The 21906-nt window shown below is 41.5% G+C and overlaps 1 protein-coding gene across 6 annotated transcripts in view; it reads left to right on the forward strand.

The window, feature by feature from the left end:
• CCDC146 (coiled-coil domain containing 146) overlaps nt 1-21906 on the forward strand; it is a 177136-nt gene that overhangs the window by 154338 nt on the left and 892 nt on the right. For 5 of the 6 annotated variants that reach the window (XM_003896411.5, XM_009203573.4, XM_031665948.1 and 2 more), the window contains 9 exons: nt 1889-1984; nt 2681-2851; nt 6593-6681; nt 6773-6937; nt 8245-8469; nt 10362-10590; nt 15221-15349; nt 15860-15997; nt 20654-20902. In XM_003896411.5, coding sequence (XP_003896460.2) covers nt 1889-1984; nt 2681-2851; nt 6593-6681; nt 6773-6937; nt 8245-8469; nt 10362-10590; nt 15221-15349; nt 15860-15997; nt 20654-20902 — 1491 coding nt within the window. The remainder of the gene's footprint in view (nt 1-1888; nt 1985-2680; nt 2852-6592; nt 6682-6772; nt 6938-8244; nt 8470-10361; nt 10591-15220; nt 15350-15859; nt 15998-20653; nt 20903-21906) is intronic. The other variant, XM_009203572.4, reaches the window with a different exon arrangement.

Consider the following 21906-nt stretch of genomic DNA (forward strand, 5'->3'; position numbering starts at 1 on the left):
AAAAATGAATACAATTTATTGCAGTATTTGTGTTTCAAAATATTGGAAATAACCAACGTGTCTGAGACCTCAAGCCGGAAAAATCTGTCGAGAGCCTTTGGTTGATGTAGTAGCTAGTGAGTGTGCTCTCATCATATTTTCTGTCAAAACCTTATAAGGGTTCCTGGTCCCTGTTATCATTCACGTTTAGATCTGCCTACAGCCGGGAGCTGAGCATGAGGACAGCCCACTCCAGGCACACCTGTAGCAGAGAATCAGACAGGGACCCAGGATGTTTGCTGGAGTTCCTCTATCCAGGAGGTCTTAACTCGACTTTCCTAAAGGAGAAATCAACTCTTCCTTGATGAATGCTCACCTCTTCCAGGAAGGCGTTCCCAATTATTCAATTCTATACTGAGTTCTCCCTTTTCCGATCTGCTGTAGCAATTTTATGTTTGTTAAGCCCACAAAATTCTGTATATTGTTAGACATGTTTCACAAGACCATGTTGCATTTTCCTAAGTCCAGTGTGTGCATCTCAAGAGCTAGTGCTCCAGGGTAGGAGACCCGATGGAAAAGCAGGACATGGACAACTGAGGGTACAGAAGGTGCTACTGAAGATACCCTGGCTCATGGATGATGGGGCATCCAAAGACACACTTTAGTGACTCTAATGTAGCAGCATGATCCTCAGAAAGATCCTGTTAAGTAACCTTCAAATCACTAGACAGTGTGATATTCCTTTCTTGGGTCAAATTTTGGCCAGTATTCAACCTTAGGGCCTACAAGTGTGTGCTGTCACAGTAGGAACTGAACCACATCAGATTGGAGTCATGTGCCTTCACAGTGTAAATAGCCAACTCTAAACTTGCTCTAAGTCAAGTAGGCTGTAAGCACCCCAAGATGACCCTCCCTGTAGCCTTGAATGGTACCCTTTCCCCATCACCTGCTACGTGTCCTCCTCTCTACTCTTGTCTTCATCACAAAGCATCTGACAAGCTCATTCCTAATAGGGCAACAGAGACTTAAAGAGTGAGATTTGCCTTCTCCCCAGAGTACATCAACACAGGAGAAAAGTGCAAGCCGTTATAACAGAAAGGTAATGGTGAAATTTTAGGTATCAACCAAAAAGTTGAGGCTTTTCTTTCGTGTGAGAAATTTCCAGCTACTAATCAAATGACTACATATAAGTAGCAAACTATCCCCACTATTATTAATAAATCACATATTTTTCTTTATCCTGTAAGATTTCATAAATGTACTCACATTTTATAGTAACTATAATTTGAATAGTCATACTATATTCATGTCTCCAAAGTGCTGGGTCATGAGGTAGGCAGATCATGGGTTCCAAGTCTACCTCCCTGGGTTTGCACCTGCACCACTGAGGCAAGTTACTTAAATGTGTTTGTGCCTCATTCTCCTCATCTGCACAATTGGAGAAAATATTCCCCACTTTGTGAGGGGTATTGTAAGGATGAAGTAAGATCATATATATAGGCGTTTAGAACCTTGCTGGACACTTAGTTTATGTTCAATAAATGTTAGCTATTAAGATTTATTTCTAAATAATAGAACATTTGCAGCTGGCAAATTATCAATTTTTGGCAGGTCTTTCTATTTTAATTTGCCATGGCTTATAAAGAATATTTGGCATAAAGGAAAGTTCCTGTAAGATTGAGACTCATGATTTGCCCAGCATTTTCAAAAAGTGTGTGATGAAGTTGACTACATGGCAGTGAAGATTTTTTTTTTAGACAGAGTCTTGCACTGTCGCCCAGGCTGGAGTGCAGTGGCACGATCTCGGCTCACTGCAGTCTCCACCTCCCGGGCTCAAGCAATTCTCTGCCTCAGGCTCCCGAAGATTTATTTCTTACATAAATGCGTGTTTTTAAATTTTGATTTCCAGATTGAAGCTATCCCTAAAGATGATTCTACATTATCTGAGAGAAGGCGAGAGCTTCACAAGGAAGTTGAAGTAGCTAAGAGGAATTTGGCCCAACAGGTTAATATCAACATTCATTTAAGCTTCTATCTAAGAAGGGTTCGTACAAAGTTGTGTTTTTAACAGTGCTCCACAAAACCTTATCAATAAGAGAGTCATCAAAGAGAGTATGATCCTGCTTAATGTGGGTATATTTCTTCAACTCAAAGTCCACTCCAATCCTACATTAAATTTGAGAAAAAAGAATATGTTTGAACCAGAAAAAAGTATTCAAAGGAATGAGATTTTTAAATTATGGGTTATTGATTACATTAAAAGTAAACCACAGATGTTTTATTTCACCAATGTCTAATTTCAAATTTTCTTTTGTTTTTATGTCTCTTCTTTTTCTTAGTCACTTGAAAATACAGTCTGAATAAGAAAAGGTTCTATCATGTTAACCCACTGATTTTTACATTATATTACAAAATAAAGGGAAAAAATGAAGCTAAAACAGCATTACTTTATTTTTTATTTTTATTTTTTTGTTGAGAGGGATCTTGCTATGTTTCCCAGGCTGGTCTTGAACTACTGGCCTCAAGTCATCCTCCTGCCTCAACCTCCCAAAGGCTTGAATTACAGGCATGAGCCATCACACCTGGCCTGTTTGTTTTAATAAAATACATTTTGTATAGGAAATAAAAAGGTAGTCTGAGATACTAGCTTTATTGTATTCCTTCAATTAAGTTATAATATTATCTGTGCTTTTTTCAAAAGAAAATTATATCTGAAATGGAGTCTAAGTTAGTAGAACAACAACTTGCAGAAGAAAACAAGCTTTTAAAGGAGCAAGAAAACATGAAAGAGCTGGTATTCAACCTTGTCCGCATGACTCAAATCAAAATTGATGAAAAGGAACAAAAGTCCAAGGATTTCCTGAAAGCTCAGGTAACTGCATATTTTTAAACCATTTATTGATAACTACAAGAGTTCGGGGTAGCCTCATTTGAATGCAGTGTGCATTAGAAAGCTATACAATTGACCCTTGAACAACATGGATTTGAACTGCATGTGTCCATTTATACACAGATTTTTGTCCAACCAAATGCAGATCAAAAGTAGAGTACTCAGAATACAAAACCTGCATATATGGAAGGCCCACTTTTCTTATAGGTGAATTCCACAGGGTCAACTTTGGGACTTGAATATGCTTGGATTTTTGTATTCTCAAAGGGTCCTGGAACCAGTTCCCTATGTATACCAAGGGATCGCTATAACTGTGCCTCTCCTTCAAGTACCAGTGACTATAAATCTTCCCTAAATGAGATTCCATCACACACTGAAAGATAGTCCCAGGATTCAATTCACAGTAGTCAACAATTTAGAGGGGAAAGGAGATCATTGACAATGAGCAGAGGATTTGAACAGATGGCAGTTTCAGTAAGAATAGAGTGGGTGCCTCCAGTGGACAGGGCTGGCAGCTGCATAGGCTGCAGATATCATTTAGTTTTCACTCCCATCTCAGACTCCACTGTGATTTGTCCAGGAACAACTCAAGAGTGGTAGCATTAGATAGCTGTCCCTCCCAACTTCATCAAGACGGCATCATTTAATCGAATGCCAGATACCCTTAGTTGCTGCGTCACGCCGTGATTTTCCTGGGCCTCCAAAAAAGTGCCAGTGCAACATTCCCCCCTAAAATCAACAATACAACAAATGGTAAAACAGCCCTCCTGTCACGCCAGCTAAAATTCTACCATTAATCATTTATTCTATGTAAGGATTATGTCCAGATCATGCCCAGAAGCTCCCTGTTAAAAATGAACAAGATATTACATATTACTAAAATAGAAGAATTTATCAGGCCAGGTGTGGTGGCTAATGCCTGTAATCCCAGCACTTTGGGAGGCCAAGGCAGGTGGATCACTTGAGGTCAGGAGTTTGAGACCAGCCTGACCAACATGGTGAAACCCCATCTCTACTAAAATACAAAAATTATCCAGGCATGGTGGCAGGTGCCTGTAATCCCAGCTACTTGGGAGACTGAGGCAGGAGAATCATTTGAACCTAGGAGGTGGAGGTTGCAGTGAGCCGAAATCGCACCACTGCACTCCAGCCTGGGCGACACAGCGAGACTCCCTCTCAAAATAAAGAAAGAAAGAAAGAGTTTATCACATGACCCAGATGTGGTCTGTTTCTAAGCACACCCTTTGTTCTCATTCTAAGTAAGTATTTACATGGAATGGCATTTCTTCTCACTCTGCAGCAAGAGCTCACTTACACAAAAGCATTAGTGAGCAATGAGGTATGAAGTACATTTTTGCAAAGAAGACTTGAGGAGATGATCTACATTGCACAGCCCACTGCAGGCACTTCACATCCCCCTTTTACTGTATATTTTTCCACTTTAATATTTAAGAAACTAAAAGAAGTTCAGCATGGCTGGCACATGGGAAGATGGGGAGAAAAGATGTCAAATAGTGAGACCAGAGAGCAGAAGTCAGATGATGAAAGTTACTTAATCCACATTAAACAGTTGAGACTCCAGCATGAAGGCTGCAGCAACAGTGAAGTTCATGGGGTAGTTGGATTTCACCAGGTAAAGAAATGGTCAGGGAGGACAGGATGAAAGAAAGGCAGCTTGAGAGCACATGGTGGTTGAGGGGGTAAGATGCAGGAGTAGGACAAGGAGAGGAGAGAGGAAAGATGTGAGAAGGCCATCTTGGGCCAGGAGCGGTGGCTCATGCCTGTAATCCCAGCACATTGGGAAGCCAAGGCGGGTGGATCACCTGAGGTCAGGAGTTCGAGACCAGCCTGGCCAACATGGTGAAACCCCATCTCTACTAAAAATACAAAAAAATTATCCTGGCATGTTGGCGGACCTATAATCCCAGCTACTGAGGAAGTGGAGCAGAAGAATCACTTGAACCCGGGAGGCGGAGGTTGCAATGAGCCGAGATTGCACCACTGCACTCCAGCCTGGGTGACAGTATGAGACGCCATCTCAAAAATGAAAAATAAAAGGAAGAAAGGAAGAGAGGGAAGAAGGGAAGGAAGGAAAAGAAGGAGAAAGCCATCTTCACCAAGTCAGGGTCTGGGATGGGACTGGTCCAGAATAACATTTTCAAGACAACTTGGTGTTGGCTGGGAAGATCCCACTCAAGTGAGTCTTTCCTAGTTAGAAACTTCCTCCCTTTTCCCTTTAGAAATTATAGAAACACTAGAGGTATACTGATTTGTTAAAATAAACACTGATCTGTTTTACGAATTAGATAATTTTCAATTAATCTCAAAAACTGATGTACATGTTATCTACGTGTGACTAATCTATGTAAAGCAAACCTCATTATTAAATGAGTTAATTCATATTAAACCACAAAAGACAATTCTTCTTGAGATATGGAAGTTGATAAGGGACAAATGTTTATCCCTTGAGTATTTGTAGCCTTAGGAATTAGTGTGTGAAACATTACCTGTACTCAGCTGCGATTTTCATAAGAAGGCAGTCAGTCTTACTATTTTACGTTCACATGGCATCCACATCCCTAAAGACCAAGGTGAAGAAAAAAAAACAACGTCGCTATCACTCCCAAGACAGAATAGATGACACTACATTTTCCCATCTGTTTTATTATTCATGTGTACAGTTATTTAAATATTTGTTTCTTCCTGACCCCTATTCTCATGGAGAACAACATTAGAAAAATGCTACACATCAATCTTGGCTCTACAGCTAGTTTCTTTAGAATCACTCATACCAAATGGGCTTTGCTCTCAGTCCTTGAGAGAAGGCTGACAAACTATTTCCTCTGGTTTCTACCAGCAAGTCCTTCATTTTTGAATACGTTTCTTATCCCAGATGCAAGAACCAGTATCTTTAGATTTAAAGAACATAACTAATGTATTTAGCACTTGATATATTTTTTAGAATTTTAGAAATGTAACTGCTTTCTTTTAAAATATTTATGTGTAACACCTCCTTACAGCTGGTCTCAATACGATGCTTTATTGTGTAGGAAAACACCCCACATACAAAATACTGCAAAGCACTTTCAAATCATTTCTTCAGTCTCTGACAAAGCACCGCAGAGAGTTCAGTTTATAACACCACCAAATCTCACTAGGAATCCTCTTTCTTCATCTATCTTCCATAAACTCTATGCTCACCCATTCCAGCTGTGCAGTTCAAAATCACTCTTCCTCTCTCTCAAAAGTCCTCCAAACTTTTCCTCAAACCCAACCCATGCAGGCTTTTTGATTTTTCCCTTCTCTTGTTTGTTGTCTTCCTTAGGTAACAGTTAACAGTTTGTCTTAGCCAATGTGAATCAGTTCAGCTAGCCAGGGGATTTTCAGACCTTCACCCTGATCTATACAACCCAGCAAGCCAAGAAAGACTTTTGAGGGACAGAGTCTTACTCTATCACCCAGGCTGAAGCGGAGTGATGCGATGACTCACTGCAGCCTCAAATTCTTGGGCTCAAGTGGTCCTCCCACCTCAGCCTCCTGAGTAGCTGGGACTACAGGTGCATACCACCATACCCAGATAATTTTTTTATTTTTGTAGAGATGAGATCTCTCTGTGTTGCCTAGGCTGGAGAATTGTCTTTAATGGAAGGGAATGATATGGAATAGAGCTGGGAGTGTTCATATGTTGTTATTTATTTGACATATTTTTTTTTTACATTTCAGCAAAAATATACCAACATTGTTAAAGAAATCAAAGCAAAGGATCTTGAAATCAGGATACACAAGAAGAAAAAATGTGAAATTTATCGGAGGTAAAGTAATTATATGGTGTTTTACCTATTTAGGTGAGAAAAAAACCTGATGTTTATTTCATAAGTTTCAGTAAATGCTTTGTATTTACAGACTCAAAGAGTTTGCTAAACTGTATGACACCATTCGAAATGAAAGAAACAAATTTGTTAACTTACTCCACAAAGCTCATCAGAAAGTAAATGAAATAAAAGAAAGGCATAAAATGTCATTAAATGAACTTGAAATTCTGAGAAATAGTGCTGTTAGTCAAGAAAGGTAAGTGTTATAACTACTGGCCTTTCAAAGGCTTGTTTTCTGATTCATTTGAACTCTAAAAATCCTGGGGATAATACAATAGAAAAGAGGCAGAGGCTGCAATGAGCCAAGATGGTGCCACTGCCCTCCAGCCTGGGTGACAGAATGAGACCCTGTCTCAAAAAAATAAAAAAATAAAAATAATAGTATTTTAGAAAGCCAGAGAAAGTGCTTGTTCAAGCATCTTGTTTTATAGATGATAATCTATCATGCTTCTACTGTTTGGGAGTCATTTTTTTAACGAATGAAAAACTGTAACATATAACTGTGCTTACTACGATGATTTTAGAAAAGAAATTAGAAAGAAAAGTACAAATCTAATAATTGGGATTGGGAAGTTAGAAAACAATCAAATCGTTTGTTAACCAACATCCCCTGGTTGTAGATTTAAAGCATCTAATGTGTTGTGGGAGGCAATACATTATAGCAGATTGGTGAAAGAGGTGGTGTCCAGACTCAAATACCACCCCTGCCACTTACTACCTGTGTGACCTTGGACAAGCTGCCTTGTCTCTCTGAGCTCACCTTCCTTATCCATACAAATAGTCCTTATTTCATATGACATTTTACTATGAAATGAGTTAATCCATATAAAAACACTCAGAAGAATGTCTGGCAAATGGTTGTTTTCTTCATTTATTATTTACCATGTGCCAAGATCTGCTGGACTCTTTCACCTATGTTAGTAAACAGTACACGATCAGGGTATAATCTAATTTTCTCATGGCCATTATTGCCCAGTTTCCTTCAACAAAGCAATTATAAAGTGGCCTCATTTCAGGGGTTGGGGGTGGATGAAAAGAAAAATATAATTTCCTAATCAGGTTCTCATCCAACTTGAAAATGAAATACGTTTATAGAGGCCATGCATTCATTCAGCATTTATTGTGGCCACAGGCTGAGTCAGGTACCACCTTATGTCCAATGGGTATTATTGGATATAACCATCTCTGTCCTCAAGACAGCAGTCTCCTGAGAATGACAATAAATGAATGACTGCAGTCTCTTGCTTTCATAAAGCGGGGCAGCAGAATGCTGGGGCACAAAGTAAAGATTTTCTAATCTGGAGGAGAGAAAATCTGAGACCTGGAAGGATTATGAAAATTCCTGAAGAGTATTATAAGATGAATATCATTATTACTAGCATCATCATTTCAAGGGCTACACTAAAGCAAGGTCTGCTTTGATAGTGCTTGTGTTTCAGAAGCCTTCATTCCTTTTAAATAAAGAAAATTATCATCTTACCCATTGTCTTATTATTTTAAAAGAAAGCTACAAAATTCCATGCTGAAACACGCCAACAATGTTACCATCAGAGAGAGCATGCAAAACGATGTGCGCAAAATTGCATCAAAACTTCAGGAAATGAAAGAAAAGAAGGAAGCCCAGTTAAATAACATTGACAGACTTGCCAATATGATCACAATGATCGAAGAGGAGATGGTGCAGCTTCGCAAAAGATATGAAAAAGCTGTTCAGCATCGAAATGAAAGGTAAAAACCAGGTGTGAGAACAGAGCACCAGGGATCCAATTGAGGAATGTCACCTCTTTTTCTACCTAGACTTGACAGTGAATAGTGAGGGAAATGTGATATTCAGGTTTCATTAGCCTTTGGAGAGAAGGGACTGTGTGTTGCTTCCCTTGAAAATAAGAAATGCTGTCCTCATGCCGGGCACAGTGGAGTGATCCCAGCACTTTGGGAGGCCGAGGCAGGGGGATCACTTGAGCTCAGGAGTTCAAGACCAGCCTGGGCAACATGGTGAAACCCTATCCCTACTAATAAAATACAAAAAATTAGCCAGGTGTGGTGGCGGGTGCCTGTAATCCTAGCTACTGGGAGGCTGTGGCATGAGAATCACTTGAACCTGGGAGGCAGAGGTTGCAGTGAGCCGAGTTCGCACCATTACACTCCAGCCTGGGCCACAGAGTGAGACTCTGTCTCAAAAAAAAAAAAAAAAAAAAAAAAAAGAAATACCATCCTCATAAACAGGCAAAGAGGAGGGGTTTGGGGAAGTTGCTTGCTTGAAGATCAATGTCCTTTCCTAGGTGGTCATTCAGGGCGCCTCTTATAACATCAGATTCTTTCAACATAATTGACATAAATAAGCATGGAACTTGTACCCATTTTTGTGGTAGGTTTGGTCTTATTATATTTACTCAGCCATTCTCCTAGTTCATTTGCTCAGCAAGTTAGTAAGACCTTTAGGAGTAGCATTGTTTCTTCCAGGCTGTAATTATATCATTAATCAATGTTTACCTCAGCAGTTCCCCCAAGTTTCTTATGCTCTGAGAAATAGGAATGTGAAATTTGCAGAGCCCTGTGATAATGACATCTGGTATCAGAATTTTTAAATCAGACTTTGATTGTGTGCTTTTCTGTATAAGGCATTAGAGTGCTAGAACTTGAGAGTACAAAAACGTGGTAAAACATTGCTCCTGGCTTCGGTTATCAAGAGAACTTGATCTTGAGCCTTTGAAAGGAAAACAGACAAAATATAGAGCTGGGATTAGCCAAGTACAACCACGTGCATGCATGTTTTGAGGAAGGGGAGTCATAGATAGAAGCAATTAAAGGAGGAACTCTGAAATAACAGATATGCATAGTGTGTGGGAAGACCTTTAGGGTCCTTTGAAGAACAGCAGATTTTCAAAGGGGTGGTAGGCTTTTCTCCAGGGGAGAAAAAAAATACTATTTGGCTCCTGGCACAAACCAAAGCTTTTGGACAAACAGTGTACACCCAGGTGCTACTCAGATCAGTGGGGCATGATCAGCCATGCAGACCAAAGCTGCTAGGGTTAGAACATTCTTACTTTGTTTCCTCCCCATATTCTTCGTTCAAGGAGGGGTCTTTCTCCTGGCATGATTACAAAGGATAGATTTTTGTCTGTTTATGGGGAAATTACAATCAGAAATATTCAACTTGAGAAGAAACTAATGGGCCTAGCAACTTAATGTAGAGCAGACTCACACCAGAACTACATTCCCTGGCCCCCTGCCTGTGTGCTTCTGGCCAGGCGTTGGTTGGCAAGTTTGACCCGAGAAAAGGATCTGCAGAAAATCAGACTATGGGATCACTTTGTTTGTGCATTGGGAATGACATTCTTTCCCACCCCGGGAAAACCTTGGGACTTTCAGAGACACTGTGGCTAGCCAACCACATGGTTGGCCTCAAACTTGAGAGGCTCAGTAACCCTCCTATCCCTAGAGAAATCCAAAGTGTGGATGTAATTTAACTAGAAAGCCATTGGTGACTATCTGTCATCCTCTGGAAGTATATGCTGTGTTGATGTATATCTTGCATCCAAAGCCAGAGGGAATCACAATGACTAGTAAAACGGTGGTCTCAATGCCCACTTAACCTCTACCTCTGAATTTGACCACAGTGGCGTTCAGCTGATAGAGCGGGAAGAAGAAGTATGCATTTTTTATGAAAAAATAAATATCCAAGAGAAGATGAAACTAAATGGAGAAATTGAAATACATCTACTGGAAGAAAAGATCCGATTCCTGAAACTGAAGATTGCTGAGAAGCAAAGACAAATTTGTGTTACCCAGAAATTACTGCCAGCCAAGAGGTCCCTGGATGCCGACCTAGCTGTGCTCCAAATTCAGGTGGGTGAGTGATCACAGGACACTTCCTCAGACCATTTATTTTTTTCCACCTTTATTAGTTTGTAGATGAGTTCTTGCATGTAAACCAAGCCATACTATTTCTAGGACCTGTAAGAATCCATCTTGTTTAAAAATGCACATGAATGCTGCTCTAGGGTGGAATCTGTGCTTCAGGCATCCAGACTACACATTGTCTTTTTTTTTCTCATGAGACATTTTCTGCCTTTCTTAGAATTTAAAGTCTCCCAGGACTTATCTCTAGCTCAGTTTCCTCATAGCTCAAACTTCACTGATCTAGACTCTCACTACCCTCAGCATACTCATGTCATTGCTGCTTGTTGGATAGATCTTGAGGATGAGCCAGCACTCTTTTGATACTCTGGCCCCCAGAGCAAGAGATTGTCTGGAGATTGTTGCTTATTAGTAGTTGGCAGTCACATATAACTTGACTCTTTATTAACCACTGTAGTTCTATGATAGCTTAGTAACTTGGCCTCTGACATGGCCTTTTTTAAAGTGGATAAATCCAAAAAACTAAAACATGAAAAAACAAAATAAAATATGAATATAAAGCTACTTTCTTCACATGTGTTACTAGGGGTTTATTCTTCATAGAAACTTTTTAAAATTAAACTGAAAACTGTGTAGCCTAAACTTGTTCCCATTAACTCAATGTAGCAGGAACAAATTCTAACCTATAACATTTTTTCTAAAATGTCAGGTTTGCATTTGGATTTTTTTTCCTGATAATAAAGTTAAGATATGTGGTGAATGAAATTTCGTAAAAGTATAAAAATTATAAAGAAGAAAATGAAATTGTACCCCCAGGATACAATTACTGTTAAAATTATCAGAAATCTGGGAGAAATCCTTTCATTTGTTTTCTAGGCGTACAAGTAAATGTTTTCATTAGCTCATGCCCTGGACAGTTTTGGGCCCCCCTCTTTTTTTTTTAATCATGTCAAGGGGATTCATAGGATTTCATGGGACTATATGATAGGTCTGCTTTCATATTTTATGCCATTTGAATGTGCATATGATGTATAAATAATAGCCTCTTTCAGTTTGCACAAATATGCCAATGTTCTGATTTCAAGTGTTTTTTTTTTTTTAATTGAGCCATGAGTTCTTCCATTCATTTCTTCAGTAAGTGTAGCCAGATTCAGATCAATTGGCCAGAAAGTCCCCCTAAACTCCCACAGGCCTCCCCAGGCTTCCTGGAGCTCTGACTTCTGCTTCCAACAAAGGTTCATTTGAGGGATCGCCCATCAGCCTGCATACATAGTGCCGGTGCCACTTCTGTGCCATGTCCGCAAAGGCACAGGACTGACCCCTTCCTCAGGCTATACCTACACAAGACCATTCATGCGAGACCTCTGTGGACAGACTTTATTAAAGATGTGGGGCAATGGTATGTGGGGTTACATTACAGAAATGCAAAGCCCTTCAATTAGATATCAGACATCCATGCTCTTCTTGGGGGCACTCTATCACTGGAGACACTTCCCTGAGTGCTAACACTTTGTACTGCACCCTTGCCTAGCTCAATTTCACTGGCTTGTCTTTCACCTCCCCTCTCCCTCCACAGCCTCATCATCCCAGACGGCCCCCAGGAACTCCATACTTGCCCCCACTTCATTTTACAGAAGAATTTGGCTCTCTCCGGCTTTTCCCCAAAATGAAGCTTCAGGTCTATCTTTTCCCATCCTACACTATCAAGATGCAGAGCAACATAAAAGAACTTTAAATTCAGTAAAATCTGCAACAGAATAATTTCCTCTCTATTGTATAAGCATATTCTTTGTGTTCACTGCAAATCAATACTTCCATTCAGTGGATAAAATTGTTCTTAGAAAAAAAAAATGTCATTTTGTTATATAAAACCAATTATCTAGTGTGAAATGTAAATTCACTTTTACCCAAGAAGGAAATATTATACATTTCATAACACTACACTCCCTACCTGATGGTGAACTTTGATCATTTTGATTGCACATCACCTGAGACATGCAGACTATGTGTTATCAGTTATCTGCTCTACCGGAGTGAATTCGGATTATCTGCTCAGCACCAATCATGTGTATCCTTGAAGGATGTGCTGTGAAATTTCTAACTTCAGGCAAGCCGTTTCTGTGCCCTGTTCTGCAGTGCCAGATCCCAGTCATATCCTGTTGTTTTTTTACAGCCACAGTGTCTTTTTTTTTTTTTTTTTTTAAAGTCTTCCCCCTTTTTTGCATCATTTTCAGAATTCTCTTAAGGTTTGCATTTTTTTCAGTTGTCCAGAACAGTTTTTAATTGTCCAACAGTCTAATCCAAGGATTATCATGAGTCTGTTCTCCTGGTTCTGTAATGATAGCTTAATTTTAGGCACCTTGGAAGTCACATGAATTACTTTGGGACACGAAGACACTATTTTACATAAACAGCATGAACAGTTTTTCCTCAAATGCCAAAGAAAAACTAAAATCGAGACACCCCTTTATAAGCAAGCACTGTATTTTTGTTTCTTATTTAGTTTCCTAATTAAGAAAAGGGAACATTAAGTATTGTTAATAGTAAATACAACAAATGCTTGATTACATATGTATGTATACTTCAATTCTGTATTAAGGACATTTAAGGAATGTAGATACCGGAAAAAGAACAATGTTAAATTATTTGTCACCATTTATAATTCTTTCTGTAGGGAGGAGGAGCATAAATTTTTAAAATGCTACCTGTATCTGTCTTTTTTTTGAGACAAAGTCTGGCTCTGTTGCCCAGGCTGGAGTGCAGTGGTGCGATCTCGGCTCACTGCAACCTCCACCTCCTGGGTTCACACCATTCTCCTGCCTCAGCCTCTCAAGTAGCTGGGACTACAGGCACCCGCCACCACGCCCGGCTAATTTTTTGTATTTTTAGTAGAAACAGGGTTTCACTGTGTTCGCCAGGATGGTCTCAATCTCCTGACCTTGTGATCCGCCCACCTCGGCCTCCCAAAGTGCTGGGATTACAGGCGTGAACCTCCGCGCCCGGCCTACCTGTATCAGTCTTAGACATGTTGTAAAATACCATAAATACATTATCTCATTTGATGGATCAACCCTGTGGGACTGAGCTTTTTCTTCCTATTTGACAAGTGAGGAAACTAAAGTTTAGAGAAGACAAATGATTTACCTGAGATTACACAGGTATTCAGTAGGAAAACTGAAAAATAATGCTTCTTGGTTGTCACCATGCTCTACATCTCTCTCCCTATAAAGCAAAAACTAAGTGTGGCTACCCTTCCTATTTAGGAGTAGCCATGTTTCTTCATTCACCTCCAAAATCTCACTGATTCAACAAATAGAGTTAATACATATGACACTGTATTAGGGATTTAGCAGAAAAAATACAAATAGCCCAAGCTGTTCCTCACAGAGCATACATTAGGTAGGTTCAATGATTAAGAATGTTTTTCTCCTTCTTTGGGAAGCCATTAAACCCGTTGCCAGCCAAGTGTTTTGAAATGAAGTCCAGCGTGTTTTATGCTAGTTACCCTGGTCTCTGTAACAACCTGCAATGAAGAGGTGAAGGTTGTGTATTAGTTCATTTGCATTGCTGTAAAGAAATACCTGAGGCTGGGCAACATAACAAAAAGAGGTTTATTTTGGCTCATGATTCTGCAGGCTGTGTAGGAAGCATGGTGCCAGCATCTGCATCTGGTGAGGGCCTCAGGAAGCTTCCAATCATGGTGGAAAGTGAAGGGGGAGCAGGCACGTTGTGTAGCGAGAGGAAGCAAAAGAAAGAAGCCGAGGAGCCAGGCCTTTTTTTTTTTTTTTTTTTTGAGACGGAGTCTCGCCCAGTCACCCAGGCTGGAGTGCAGTGGTGCAATCTCGGCTCACTGCAAGCTCCGCCTCCCGGGTTCATGGCATTCTCCTGCCTCAGCCTCCTGAGTAGCTGGGACTACAGGCACCCGCCACCACACCTGGCTAATTTTTTGTGTTTTTAGTAGAGACAGGGTTTCACCATGTTAGCCAGGATGGTCTCGATCTCCTGACCTCACAATCTGCCTGCCTCAGCCTCCCACAGTGCTGGGATTATAGGCTTGAGCCACCGCGCCCAGCCGAGCCAGGCTGTTTTTAAACAACCAGATGTCACTTGAACTCATAGAGTGAGAACTCACTCATTTTCGTAAGGACAGCACCAAGCCGTTCATGAAGGCTCCACCCTGCCCCCATGATCCAGACACCTCCCACCAGGCCCCACCTCCAACACTGGGGATCACATTTCATTCAACATGGGATTTGGAGGGGCACATCCAACCATATCAGGCTGTATACTTGGAGCCCTGCAACCACGCAGCATCCCATGAACATGACCCAAATGGGAAGCAATCAAGGGTTGCTTATGAAATCAGCTTTTTCTATGATCCAGAAGGCACTGCCTCACCTTGTATGGTCAGTTATAGACATCATCATTGCAGTACCATAAATGAGCAGAAACGTCACTTAAGCAGGGCCCATCTGATGGGGTGTTAAGAAAACAGAGTTCTCTTCTACCCTTGTCTGGGTTGGTCCTACTGAAAAACTCTGAAGACCCTAGGCAATGTGATTTTCAAATTTACTGAGCTAGAGAATTCATTTTAAAGTTAATGTTTTTTTCTTAATAGTTTTCACAGTGTACAGACAGAATTAAAGACCTGGAGAAACAGTTCATAAAGCCTGACGGTGAGAACAGAGCTCGCTTCCTTCCAGGGAAAGATCTGACTGAAAAGGAAATGATCAAAAAATTAGACAAGGTAAACATTCTTGCTTAAAATTGCATCTGGTAGCCCCTTGTTGATGTAGTTCACAGATACCTACAGTACTGTTTCATGTTATGCTGACAGACCTATCCTTCGTTATTCGAGTCACTAATATAGTCCTTTCGTTGTAATCTAGTCATACATTCTAAGCTTGATTTAGACACTTGACAAAAGAAGTTCCAATCCAGTGGTTTTGAGATTCCGAAGGCACCTTTCTCTCATGGCCCAAAGGAGTAATTCTGGCATCTTAAATGGATTAATTTGTCTTCCTGATGGGAACACATCAGAAGAATGGTGATGTGGATGCTAGATAGAGCTGAGGGGGCCCTACTCCTCAGAGGTATCTACAGGGGCTGGGGCAGGGGAAGTCTTGACTTAACCCAGCTCTAAACACTTTCCAGAGGTATTTTGTAGGGGGTAGGGGGAAATAGTGCTCTAATTAGGAAATAGGATTTTGTCTTGGATGACATTTTTTTTTCCTCTTGAAACTATTTTCAAACATAGCTGGAACTACAACTGGCCAAGAAGGAGGAGAAGCTGCTGGAGAAGGATTTCATCTATGAACAGGTCTCCCGGCTCACAGACAGGCTCTGCAGCAAAACTCAGGACTGCAAGCAGGACACGCTGCTCTTAGCCAAGAAGGTAGGCCTGAGACCCTGCCTTTTCCCTTCTGCCCCTGCTCCTTTATTACCTTTTATTTTCCACAGACTGATAGATTTATTGAGGGAAGCACTGGAGAGATTAGGCTTTATGACTAGGGAAACTTAGAAAAACGGAAGGATGACTCAGAATTGTCCAAAATGTTTCAATCTTACTCCCTGAACAAATTCACTTCGCAGTGGCAAAACTTAAGCTTTTAAATGACAGTATTCAAGTTTCACTTAGCAGGGCAACTATCCAACTATGACCATTATTATCTTTGTATCCCATGCACAAAGTGAAATCCTTTCTAGTTCCTTTTAAGTGGAGCGCCTCACTTATCCAGTGATCTTAGTAGGGACTGCTCCAATCCAGAACTCAGCCAGAACCCAGAAATGGAAAGGGACTGTTAAGAGAAATGCAGTCACACAACACCCAGACCAACTGCACCGGGGAGGTGCCCACCAGGCACCACTGGTGAGGAAAGGCCAGGAACACAGAACCCCTTAATTTAATAAGCATAAGAGGCTAGGATGGCAGATCCAAAGCCTCAGGGTGGGGGTGGGACTGCTAGAAGCTGCACTGAAAGGAGCAGCCAGCAGAGCCCCTAGAAGTCCCCCTAGACTCCCACAGGTCTCGCCAGGCTTCCTGTGGCTCTGAGTCCTGCTTCCAACAAAGGTTCATTTGAGGAATTGCCCCATTAGCCTGTACACCCAGTGCCTGTTCCATTTCTGCGTCATGTCTGTGCACACGCGGGACTCCCTCCTTCCTCAGTCTACCCCTACACAAGACCATTCATGCAAGGCCTTTCACACGTACTATAGAGCCATCAGAGGCTTGGCCACTCACCTGGCCTCTGGGGTCCTCTGGAGCATCCCGCCAGTACAGAGTTCAGCCAGTCAACAGTAATTACTGAACACCTGCTGTGTGCTACACTCATGCTAGGCATGAGGTCAGAAACAAAGAGGGAAGGACACATTGTTTACACCATAGGAAGCTCACAGGGTCTAGTAGGGAGAGACAGATGAAAACAGATAATGGTAATACCCACACCAGAGACTGTGGGCTCCTGAGGGCAGCAATTGTTCCTTGTTCTTAATTTCCCCAATGCCTAGCATCTACCAGGCTCTAGAAAAACACTTACAAGATGAATAACCAGTTCTGTTTCAGAAGCACATGTGGCACACTAAACAAGAAATGATGGTAAATCTTAGACTATCTTTGCCATTTTTATTTGACTCTTATGCTTCTGCTCTGACGACTTCCATGAATAGACTGATCAGGCCAGTGGCAGGTATGCAAATCACAACTTTGCCTCATAAACTAAGGTGAAGTTGTGAGTCACACGTCTGCCACTGGACTGATGCTAAGGCTTAGTTAAGTTCAGGCACTTTGCCTGAATTAGCATGTCTGATACTCCTTTAAATAAATGTTGCCTGCCTGCCTTTTGCAAAATGGATTTCCCTTTCCTTGGGGGAAGTCATTTTCACTGAGGCCTGACTTATCAAAGCTGATGGCAGAGTTGCCTGGAAGGCAACAGTAATGCTAGAGAAATGTACATAGCGGCCACTTTCCATAGCCAGGAAAGCTCCAGCACAGCTGAGTCCTAGTCTAACAATCATTCTCCCCTTTCCTTTCCCTACCTTCCATGCTCTCCATTGGCTTCTTCCTCCTCCCCAGATTTCACTGCCCCCTCCATTTGAAATGATAATCTCATAGTAGGCAGAACTGGAAAGTAGAAAGACATTCAGATTCCAGATCTATGATTTATCAAAACTAGCAAATGGCCTTGAGAAAGATGGACAAATGATCCTAAAACTCAGTTTTCTCATCTGTGTAATGGGTGTGATAGCCGAAGTTGTTGCAAGTATTACACAGTCGAACACATAAGTGGCCTAGCCACATTCAACAAGATTGCACATCTCATCAAGTCCTCACTCCTCCTAGATAGCTTATGGCTCCTCTTGCAAATTTCCCAACAGAAGTGGGAGCAGAAAGTGGGAAATCTCAGTTAAGACTTGGAGCAACCCAGAATAATACGAAGCTTTGTTTTCTAATTTATGGAAAAGAAGGGAAGTTGGCTAGTTACACAGACGGACATACACACTCAAGTGTGCAGTGGTTGAGTGGAAAATGACTCCCCCCAAAGAAAAGGAAATTCATTTAAAAAAGGAAAGGCAGCAACATTTAAAGACACATCAGACATGATAATTCACTCAAAGTGCATTAGCTTATCTAAGTCTTAGCATTTATTTTATGACTTAAAGTTGTGAATTGCACCAGTGCTGCTGGACTGATCAGTCTGTTAGTGGAAGTTGTCAAAGCCGAAGTGTCAAAGTCAAATAAAAATGGCAAAACTTACGACTCATTGAAGTTTTTAGTGGTAGTCATTTTTATTCGATACATGCTTCCTAAAAATTAGTTCAGTATAGAAGTCATAAAAATTTATATTACCTACCATTAAGGAGGCAAAATTTGTATATAATAATCAGTTATTACATTTTCAGAGGCAGGTAAATCACTAGCCGTAACATTCCTCTAAGCAGAGGTACAGATGTGACTGGATATGCTCTTTAGGAGAGGAAGGTATTCAACATTAGGTGTAGTATTTGGAAGCTCATTTGCATGTCCCAATTTATCCTGGTCCAAGAACAAAGAATGAAACAGACTAAGAGTTCATTCATTCCTTCATTCAGAAAATATTCAACTTTAATTTGGGGGCAGGGGTGCCTCTTATATTCCAAGCACTGTCCTGAGCACTGGGACTATGATGATGAGTAAAACAAATAGTCCTTGTCCTCATGAAGAGTACATTCTTACAGGATAACAGACTGTAATCAAATAGAGAAAAACATGTATCATATCAGCAGTGAGACATGGTGTGAAGAAAAAATAAGGCAAGGTAGGCAGAACTGGTGAGTGTTGCCAGGTAGAAGGTATCACCACTGAACTGCCCCCTATGGCTATCACACTAAAGGATTCTACCATTTATAAGACAGAGAGATTACAGGAACCCCTAATTCCAGTTTGACTTCTTTCCTGCCTTTTGAGATTTTTTTTTTCAATTAGTGCTATCTTTTAACTGTATTAATGCTAAATAGCTGATATTAATGGGTTTAAAAAAAAAAAAAAAAGGTCTGGTCGCAGTGGCTCACGCCTGTAATCCCAGCACTTTGGGAGGCCAAGGCAGGTAGATCACATGAGCTCAGGAGTTCAAGACCTGCCTAGGAAACATAGTGAGACCCCATCTCTATGAAAAATACAAAAACAAATAGCCAGGCATGATGGTGCACACCTGTGGTCCCAGCTACTTGGGAGGCTGAAGTGGGAGGATCGCTTGAGCCTCAGGGACAGAGGTTGCAGTGAGCTGATACCACACCACTGTGCTCCAGCCTGAGTGACAGAGTGAGACCCTGTCTCAAAACAAACAGACAAAACACTCCAGGAACAGCTCTCATTCTAAGTTATTGACTAAGTTTTCCCCAGCTCGGCTCATGCATGTTTCTGACCTAGTAATGATGCACACCAGGAATTATCAATAACGCCAACATGTCAGTGTGACGGTTTTCATTTAAAAAGTCATTTCAGATGCAGAACTTCTGCTGATCATCTTACATAAGCAAAGAGGAACGTTAGTTCTACCAGATTTTTTCCCCTGGATAAGTGACAAACTAATAACGTCAAATTAAGCTAGAATTTAGGCATCAAGAACACTCTTGGCTGGGCACAGTGGGTCATGCGTGCAATCCCAGCACTTTGGGAGGCCAAGGCAGGAAGACTGCTTGAGCCCAGGAGTTAAAAACCAGCCTTGTCAGCACAGCAAGTCCCCATCGCTACAAAAATAATAAATTAGCCAAGTGTGGTGGTGCATGGCTATAGTCCTATCTACTTAGGAGGCTGAGGCAGGAGAATCGGTTGAGTCCAGGAGTTCCAGGATGCAGTAAGCTGTGATCACACTACTATACTCCAGTGTGAGCAACAGAACAAGACCTTGTCTTTATTTTAATTTTAAAAAAAAAAAGAACATCCCTGGCTGGGCGCAGTGGCTCCCGCATGTAATCCCAGCACTTTGGGAGGCCAAGGCAGATGGATCACAAGGTCAGGAGATCGAGACCATCCTGGCTAACATGGTGAAACACCATCTCTACTAAAAATACAAAAAAAAAAGCCAGGTGTAGTGTTGGGCGCTTGTAGTCCCAGCTACTCGGGAGGCTGAGGCAGGAGAATGGCGTGAACCCGGGAGGCAGAACTTGCAGTGAGCCAAGATCACGCCACCGCACTCCAGCCCGGGCGACAGAGCGAGACTCCGTCTCAAAAACAAACAAACAAAAAAAAAAAAACATCCTTTCACCTCTCCTTCTCACCTCTTAAAAATGCTTAAAAATGGGCACTAACCTATTCTCCTTAATGTTATCCACCTTGAAATCTAGTAACTAGATAAACGAATCCTTTTCTTGTTCTCTCCTTGTCCTTACACAACCAGGGCGTTCGGCTCAATCTCTGCAGTCTCTTCCAGTTCTTAATTTCTGTGAATTCCAAGTTAGACCCTCCTTCCTTCAGGCAAAAATGCACCCCACCATTATAGACGGCCAGCAGCCTGCCATTTTAAGTCTTCGTGGACCGCATACATAGACTAAGCCTTCGGCTCTTTAATTCTAGATGAATGGCTATCAAAGAAGGATAAAAAATGCTACTGAGAAAATGATGGCTGTTGTTGCTGAGCTGTCCATGAAACAAGCCCTAACCATTGAACTCCAAAAGGAAGTCAGGGAGAAAGAAGACTTCATCTTCACTTGCAATTCCAGGATAGAAAAAGGTCTGCCACTCAATAAGGAAATTGAGAAAGAATGGTTGAAGGTCCTTCGAGATGAAGAAATGCATGCCTTGGCCCTCGCTGAAAAGTCTCAGGTAGGCTTTGGCTCCTGTATTGCTTTTCTAAAGGGTGCCAGTAGGGGCTGCTTTCAGGGGGTCATTCATCCCACAGTATAAGAAAAATTTCCCCACTCTACCACACACAGTCCCAACAGTCATTAGAAGTGTGTTTAAAGATATTCTATAGATAAGTCAAAGTGCAGTAATCCAGAGTGCCACAATACTCACTGAAGAACACTTAGCAAGCACAGGGCCCACCCCACAGCCTTATATCCTGGGCTGCCGAGGCTGAACATCATGGCCTTCCACCAGCATAGTGACGACCAGGCTGGCATCGGTCTTGTCTCTAAGTCTCCAATCTCTGTCTTGGCACCTCTGCTCAGACCACACCTGACTGTTCCATGTTCATCTGCTGTGGCCTCCACAGCATACAGTGAGGCCTCCACCCACATTATAGTTGCCATGTCTTCTGCAGATGCTTGATGTACATCATAGGCCTCAGCGGCCCCCCTTTATTTTCCCACCTTAGTCCTCTGGCCTAAGGCTAGGTCTATCACTGACTCCCCCTGCAAGTTAGATACCAGATCTTCTGCCTGCCCCCGTGACCTGTCAGTATTCTTAGACTGGAATTAGGCATCTCTTTCCAAGGAGTCTACATCCTCCAGATGTACAACTCACTCAAACTGTCCAGTGGATGTCACCAAAAGGGTCCCTATTTGCTCCTGAACCCAAGACAAAACTGCATTCAAAATACACTAGGAATACCTGAGCACAGGTATAAATTACATGATTTATAATTTCCGCACCACCTGGGACTGTTCCTTTTAGGGCATTCAGATTTTACCCGTGGTGTCCCACTGTCATTTATCAGAGGGCTTTTTAGTGCAGTAAGTGATTACTCTGTTTTCCAGAGGCACAGGCAAAATCTCGAAAACGTTGCGGCTCAGAGCAAGCTGGTGACCGTTTTCCTCCTCTGGTTGCACTTTACTCCTCTATCTCTTCCATTGTAATATTTGCTCACCAGTGACTTATCAAAGGAA

The sequence above is a fragment of the Papio anubis genome, chromosome 4 (genome assembly GCF_008728515.1).
Source record: "Papio anubis isolate 15944 chromosome 4, Panubis1.0, whole genome shotgun sequence".
Classification (NCBI taxonomy): domain Eukaryota; kingdom Metazoa; phylum Chordata; class Mammalia; order Primates; family Cercopithecidae; genus Papio; species Papio anubis.